The sequence below is a fragment of the Oncorhynchus kisutch genome, linkage group LG13, assembly GCF_002021735.2.
Source record: "Oncorhynchus kisutch isolate 150728-3 linkage group LG13, Okis_V2, whole genome shotgun sequence".
In the NCBI taxonomy this organism is placed as follows: domain Eukaryota; kingdom Metazoa; phylum Chordata; class Actinopteri; order Salmoniformes; family Salmonidae; genus Oncorhynchus; species Oncorhynchus kisutch.
Window position 1 is genome coordinate 26,095,028 of NC_034186.2, and position 7,650 is coordinate 26,102,677.

At 42.7% G+C, this 7,650-nt stretch overlaps 1 protein-coding gene across 3 annotated transcripts; it reads left to right on the top strand.

Moving 5' to 3' along the window:
- Positions 1-279: 279 nt before the first annotated feature.
- LOC109902703 (tripartite motif-containing protein 16) lies at positions 280-3,480 on the top strand. Of its 3 annotated transcripts, none has more exons than XR_004202354.1 (7): positions 280-1,106; positions 1,358-1,453; positions 1,599-1,832; positions 1,949-2,168; positions 2,370-2,411; positions 2,525-2,593; positions 2,706-3,480. XR_004202354.1 is itself a non-coding variant. In XM_020499293.2 (7 exons), the coding sequence occupies exons 1-6, from the start codon at positions 513-515 to the stop codon at positions 2,559-2,561; spliced, it is 1,158 nt and encodes a 385-aa protein (XP_020354882.1). In that variant the 5' UTR covers positions 280-512; the 3' UTR covers positions 2,562-2,593; positions 2,706-2,822. The 3 variants fall into 3 exon arrangements, 2 of the variants coding, with proteins under 2 accessions (XP_020354882.1, XP_020354881.1); XM_020499293.2 differs by having other exon boundaries at positions 2,009-2,168; positions 2,375-2,411; positions 2,706-2,822; XM_020499292.2 differs by having other exon boundaries at positions 283-1,106; positions 2,009-2,168.
- Positions 3,481-7,650: the final 4,170 nt, after the last annotated feature.

Below are 7,650 nucleotides of genomic sequence, written 5' to 3' on the forward strand. Positions count from 1 at the left end.
TCAAAAAGTAAGCCGGAGAACTGGGTCGTCACTAGTTACCATATCCACAAAGTCCTAAAACCCGCCTATTGCCAAAATGTATCTTTTTTAAATCTGATTTTAAAACTATCCCTAAACCTAAAATTAACCACACTGCTAACCTTATGCCTATGCCCTTACCTTAAATTAAGACCAAAAAGCAAATGTTTGTTTTCATGAGTTTTTACGATTTAAACCCTTTTATAATTTTGACTTTGTGGTTGAGCTATCTAGTGGAAAATGGTGTACAGGGTTTGTATGTGAGTTTGTTGAAGTGGACGTTCTCCGTAGCAACCATAAGACGCAAAGGAAAATAGTACTGTAGCTAGTTTCTCTGAGAGAAGAGAAACTATCTTTCACGCCCCAGTTGGAGATCTTGATAAAACCACACCCCTCAGCGGTATAATTTTTCAAAACCAATTGGAATTCAGATAGTTGCACTTCCCCTCGTACCAGCCCGGACACACATTACATACATTATTCTCGGCCACAAAATGGCTGAGTCGTATGCATTATTTGGGGAAGACCAATTCTCTTGTTCAATCTGTCTGGATCTACTGAAGAACCCTGTGACCATTCCTTGTGGACACAGTTACTGCATGGGCTGTATAAAGGACTATTGGGATCTAAATGACCGCATGGGTGTCTACGCCTGCCCTCAGTGCCGACAGACCTTCACCCCAAGGCCTGCTCTGAGCAAAAATACCATGTTTGCAGAGGTAGTGGAAAGACTGAAGAAGATTGAAGAGTTCCAAGCTGACCCTCACGTTCCTTGTTATGCTAAACCAGGGGATATTGAGTGTGATGTCTGTGTTGGGAGAAAACAGAAAGCCATTAAGTCTTGTCTTCTGTGTCTGGCCTCATACTGTGAAACACACCTCAAGCTTCATGACAAACTCAACCCTGGAAAACGACACACACTTGTGGAAGCCTCCATACAGCTTCAGGAGAAGATCTGCTCTCAGCATGACAAACTACTGGAAGTTTACTGCCGTACTGATCAACGTTGTATCTGTTATGAGTGTTTGATGGGTGTACACAAAGGCCACGAAACAGTTTCAGCTGCAGCTGAAGGCACTGCAAAACAGGTATGCTGTTTTTACATGTTGTGTATGAAAATGTATGTGGAATAAAATTGCTGAATTTAAACTGCAGTTTATGCATCAGTATCAACACTAACAAGGAAAGGACTTTGAGTCTGAAGTGCAAACAGCTATCAAAACCGTAAAGAATAAACAGTCCACCCTTACTGTTTAAAGTGCCATTCCACTTAATAAAGTGTATGCCCTCTGATTCCAATCCCATGCACCTTTTACTCATGAGTGTTTTGATTCTACAGAATGAACTGAAGGAGACAAACAGGAAATACAAGCAAATAATCGCCAGGAAAGAGAAGGAACTATTGTGGTTGAAGCAGGCCATGAGGTCTCTCACAGTGAGTATTAATGAGAGAACTACAACAGCTGACAACTCAAACTCTGCTCCAATTATCTGATAAATTCAGTGTTCAGAGCTGCGTGTCGGGCCTGATTCAAATTGAGACTGCTCCTTTCTCTGTCTGTGTGTGTGTGTCCCAACAGTACTCCGCACAGATAGCCGTGGAAGACAGTGACAAGGTCTTTACTGAAATAATCTGCTCTGTTGAGAAGTGGTACTCTGATGTGAAAAGACTGATCAGATCACAGGAGAAGGCTGCTGTTGGCCCGGCTGAGGAGCAGATTGACCAACTGCAAAGGGAGATTTTAGAGCTGAGGAGGAGAGATACTGAGCTTGAGCAGTTGTTAAAAACAGAAGATTTTATTATTTTCCTCCAGGTAATATTGGCATTAACAAGACTCCTGGGTGCGATGACTCTTGTAACAAATTATGATTTTGGGGCCAAATTCACACGGAATGCCCCTGGTACTTTCTTCCACTTTGAATCTGACAGGACTCAGGACCCAACTTGAATATGAAGATTGTGTGTGTGTGTGTGTGTGTGTGTCTTTAGAGATGTCAATCTGTCCCAGCCCTCCCTGGATATGGAGACACATCCAGCATCAATGTGAGTCAGCAAGTCTCTTTTGAAGGTGTGAAGAAAACTGTGGCTGAGCTGAAACAGCGATTGGAGGACTTCTGCGAAGGGGCCTTTGCAAACATCTCTAAAAAAGGTTTGCAACAAACCAGACTTGTCAAATCCCTTGTTACATTCAAACCATCTCCACTGACCAATCTATAGCTTTCATTTATTTAATTGAGTAAAATTAATAATACAAAAGTAATAAACACGACCTTCTGTATACATATCTGAATCTGTATAGAATTACTCTACATTGCTATACTCACTAGGTCTATATCTCTGTTTCCCACAGTACAGGATATTCATATTCTGCAGGCATCAAAGCCTTGTCCACGTGAGTCCATTTTCACCATACATTTACACAAAAATCCCATCAGCACAATCACAGCTGAGCTTGAGACCATGTAACATTATTTATTGTAGTTAATTATTTCTGTATCCCTCTAGCTCTACCCCAGGTAACAGACAAGTGTGTGGAGAGTAAAGAACCAACAACAAGAGAGGAGTTTTTGAAATGTAAGTACAGTATAGACAGACAGACACAGATCAGGTTGTTTTGTACTGGGACAGACAGACAGAGAACAGGTCATTTTGTTCTGGTTCATCATATCTGCTTTCTCTCCATCAGATGCCTGTCAGCTCACATTGGACCAAAACACTGCACATAAAAACCTCCTTCTCTCTAGGGACAACAAAGTGGCTGGATGGAATGATTTTGCACTACCTTATCCTGACCACCCAGATAGATTTGATAACATGCCTGTGGTAATGTGCAGAGAGGCTTTGACAGGGCGCTGTTACTGGGAGGTTGAATGGGATGGAATACAGGCTATCATAGCTGTATCATATAAGGGGATAAACAGGAAAAAAAAACTCAGCCCCCCTGATGCATTCTCCAAATTTCTAGAATTTTATGAACAATCCTGGAGTTTGGACTGGAATATAGCCCAAGTCTGTGAGAATAAGAAAAAGATTCAACTAACTGCTTGGTCCTCTAGGAGAATAGGACTGTTCTTGGATCACAAGGCAGGAACTCTAGCATTTTACAACATTGCTGATAAAATGACCCTCATCTATAGAGTAAAAACAACATTCACTCAACCACTCTATCCTGCTTTCTGGATCAAAATACAGTCCAAAATAAAATTGTGCCCCCTGAAATAAATTTAAATGGCTGATTACAACACAATCCATTTGCAGAGTAGGGCAAGGCAGAAGGAGTAGTTTACATGTATCTTCAAACTGTTTATTGTACATTGAGAAAAATATGGGAATTGTGTATAATGTGCATTTTCTTTAAAACTGCATTCCACCAAGTATACAAATGATTTTATGAATAGTGGTAATTGTATATACTACCTACTTTTATGCAAGAATTAAATAAATAAATCAATATGCTAACAGCTGTGTCAATGTTTCCTTTAAAAGAAAATGTAATATTTGGAAGGATTTATTAGGCCTATATTGTCAGACTTATACAACATTGATTATAATTCTTAATCTATTTATAAAACATATCTTCCAATGTGGTACAGAGTTGTTGAGAACTGATGATATATTAGGCAACTCACAGTAACATGAAAATCCCAGCATCTGGGAATTCTGTCCGGTCCTCTGGCAGTCTCTATGGGGGTGCCACAGGGTTCAATTCTCGGGCCGACTCTTTTCTCTGTATATATCAATGATGTTGCTCTTGCTGCGGGCGATTCCCTGATCCACCTCTACGCAGACGACACCATTCTATATACTTCCGGCCCGTCCTTGGACACTGTGCTATCTAACCTCCAAACGAGCTTCAATGCCATACAACACTCCTTCCGTGGCCTCCAACTGCTCTTAAATGCTAGTAAAACCAAATGCATGCTTTTCAACCGTTCGCTGCCTGCACCCACACGCCTGACCAGCATCACCACCCTGGATGGTTCCGACCTTGAATATGTGGACATCTATAAGTACCTAGGTGTCTGGCTAGACTGTAAACTCTCCTTCCAGACTCATATCAAACATCTCCAATCGAAAATCAAATCAAGAGTCGGCTTTCTATTCCGCAACAAAGCCTCCTTCACTCACGCCGCCAAACTTACCCTAGTAAAACTGACTATCCTACCGATCCTCGACTTCGGCGATGTCATCTACAAAATGGCTTCCAACACTACTCAGCAAACTGGATGCAGTTTATCACAGTGCCATCCGTTTTGTCACTAAAGCACCTTATACCACCCACCACTGCGACTTGTATGCTCTAGTCGGCTGGCCCTCGCTACATATTCGTCGCCAGACCCACTTGCTCCAGGTCATCTACAAGTCCATGCTAGGTAAAGCTCCGCCTTATCTCAGTTCACTGGTCACGATGGCAACACCCATCTGTAGCACGCGCTCCAGCAGGTGTATCTCACTGATCATCCCTAAAGCCAACACCTCATTTGGCCGCCTTTCGTTCCAGTACTCTGCTGCCTGTGACTGGAACGAATTGCAAAAATCGCTGAAGTTGGAGACTTTTATCTCCCTCACCAACTTCAAACATCTGCTATCTGAGCAGCTAACCGATCGCTGCAGCTGTACATAGTCTATTGGTAAATAGCCCACCCATTTTCACCTACCTCATCCCCATACTGTTTTTATTTATTTACTTTTCTGCTTTTTGCACACCAATATCTCTACCTGTACATGACCATCTGATCATTTATCACTCCAGTGTTAATCTGCAAAATTGTAATTAATCGCCTACCTCCTCATGCCTTTTTGCACACAATGTATATAGACTCCCCTTTTTTTTTCTACTGTGTTATTGACTTGTTAATTGTTTACTCCATGTGTAACTCTGTGTTGTCTGTTCACACTGCTATGCTTTATCTTGGCCAGGTCGCAGTTGCAAATGAGAACTTGTTCTCAACTAGCCTACCTGGTTAAATAAAGGTGAAATAAAAATAAATAAATAAAAAATCTCACACAAATAGTTGAGGAGGATCTTCCACAACTGGCAGGAAAAAGGAAAAAAAGGAGAAAAGTGGAACATGAACTCAGCAAAAAAAGAAACGTCCCATTTTCAGGACCCTGTCTTTCAAAGATAATTCGTAAAAATCCATATAACTTCACAGATCTTCATTGTAAAGGGTTTAAACACTGTTTCCCATGATTGTTCAATGAACCATAAACAATTAATGAACATGCACCTGTGGAACGGTCGTTAAGACACTAACAGCTTACAGACGGTAGGCAATTAAGGTCACAGTTATGAAAACTTAGGACACTAAAGAGGCCCTTCTACTGACTGAAAAACACCAAAAGAAAGATGCCCAGGGTCCCTGCTCATCTGTGTGACCATGCCTTAGGCATGCTGCAAGGAGGCATGAGGACTGCAGATGTGGCCAGGGACATTAATTGCAATGTCCGTATTGTGAGACGCCTAAGACAGCGCTACAGGGAGACAGGACAGACAGCTGATCGTCCTCGCAGTGGCAGACCACATGTAACAACACCTGCACAGGATCGGTACATCCGAACATCACACCTGCGGGACAGGTACAGGACGGCAACAACAACTGCCCGAGTTACACCAGGAATGCACAAGCCCTCCATCAGTGCTCAGACTGTCCCCAACAGGCTGAGAGAGGCTGGACTGAGGGCTTGTAGGCCTGTTGTAAGGCAGGTCCTCACCAGACATCACCAGCAATCACCAGACATCACCGGCAACAACGTCTCCTATGGGCACAAACCCACCGTCGCTGGACCAGACAGGACTGGCAAAAAGTGCTCTTCACTGACGAGTCGCGGTTTTGTCTCACCAGGGGTGATGGTCAGATTCGCATTTATGATCGAAGGAATGAGCGTTACACCGAGGCCTGTACTCTGGAGCGGGATCGATTTGGAGGTGGAGGGTACGTCATGGTCTGGGGCGGTGTGTCACAGCATCTTCGGACTGAGCTTGTTGTCATTGTAGATAATCTCAATGCTGTGCGTTACAGGGAAGACATCCTCCTCCATGTGGTACCCTTCCTGCAGGCTCATCCTGACATGACCCTCCAGCATGACAATGCCACCAGCCATACTGCTCGTTCTGTGCATGATTTCCTGCAAGACAGGAATGTCAGTGCTCTGCCATGGCCAGCGAAGAGCCCGGATTTCAATCCCATTGAGCACGTCTGGGACCTGTTGGATCGGAGGGTGAGGGCCATCCCCCACAGAAATGTCCGGGAACTTGCAGGTTCCTTGGTGGAAGAGTAGGGTAACATCTCAAGAACTGGCAAATCTGGTGCAGTCCATCAGGAGGAGATGCACTGCAGTACTTAATGCAGCTGGTGGCCACACCAGATACTGACTGTTACTTTTGATTTTGACCCCCTCTTTGTTCAGGGACACATTATTCCATTTATGTTAGTCACATGTCTGTGGAACTTGTTCAGTTCATTTCTTAGTTGTTGAATCTTATGTTCATACAAATATTTACACATGTTAAGTTTGCTGAAAATAAGCGTTGTTGACAATGTGAGGACGTTTGTTTTTTTGCTGAGTTTATAAGTAAATATGGAATGGGGAACGCACAAGCCTTCTGGAACATCTGATCAAGGGGAAGATGGTTGGACAGGACCAAAAGGAGAAAAGTGGAACATGGTTTGAGTGAATATGGAGTGGTGGATCACACAGAGCTTTTCGAAGAGTCACAGAAGGAAACTGAACATGACGAGAGTGAGGATGAATTAACTGCGGTGGCAGGTGTTTGAGCCTCATTCTGATGATGACAAAGATGATTCTGGCCCAGTGGGAGTGAGATTTTTGGAGAGAATGGATCCTTGCCTTCTGGCAGATCCATATGTGGTGTCAGTTTGGATGGTGAAGAGGTTGGGGAATGTTGGGTTGGTGAAAGTGACCTGAAGTGGAATTGTGTCGATTTTTTGCGTTTCTGCTGTCCAGAGAGAGTGTGCGCTCCGCACCACACGACTGGGGACAAGAAATGTGACTTGCTTTCCTCTCCGGAGTAGGGCGCAGTTGGAGTGTTACGGTGGATTTGGAAAGTATTCAGACACCTTGACTTTTTCCACATTCTGTTACGTTACAGCCTTATTCTAGAATGGATTAAATAGTTTATTTCCCTCATCAATCTACACACAATACCCCATAATGACAAGGCAAAACCAGATTTTTTTAAATGTTAAAAAATGTTTTTAAAATAAATGTAAATATTACATTTACATAAGTTTTCAAATCAAATCAAATTTTATTTGTCACATGTGGAATCCAACAGGTGTAGACCTTGTGGTGAAATGCTTACTTATAAGCCCTGAACCAACAATGGAATTCAAGAAATAGAGTTAAGAAAATATTTACTAAATAAACTAAAGTAAAAAGTAACACAATAAAATTCCATAACAATAACGAGGCTATATACTGGGGGTACTGGTACCGACTCAATGTGCGGGGGTACACGTTAGTCGAGGTAGTTTGTACATTTAAGTTGTGGTAAAGCATAGATAATAAACAGTGAGTAGCAGCAGTGTGTAAAAACAAAGGGGAAGGGGGATCAATAAAATAGGCTTGGTGGCCATTAGATTCATTGTTCAGCAGTTTTATAGCTT

Excerpts from the sequence above, each read along its gene's own strand:
- LOC109902703 (XM_020499292.2), top strand. The coding sequence starts at position 513 with ATGGCTGAGTCGTATGCATTATTTGGGGAAGACCAATTCTCTTGTTCA. Across the intron at positions 1,833-2,008 it reads ATTTTATTATTTTCCTCCAG|AGATGTCAATCTGTCCCAGC; the intron begins GTAATATTGGCA and ends GTGTGTCTTTAG. Across the intron at positions 2,169-2,369 it reads TGCAAACATCTCTAAAAAAG|TACAGGATATTCATATTCTG; the intron begins GTTTGCAACAAA and ends TGTTTCCCACAG.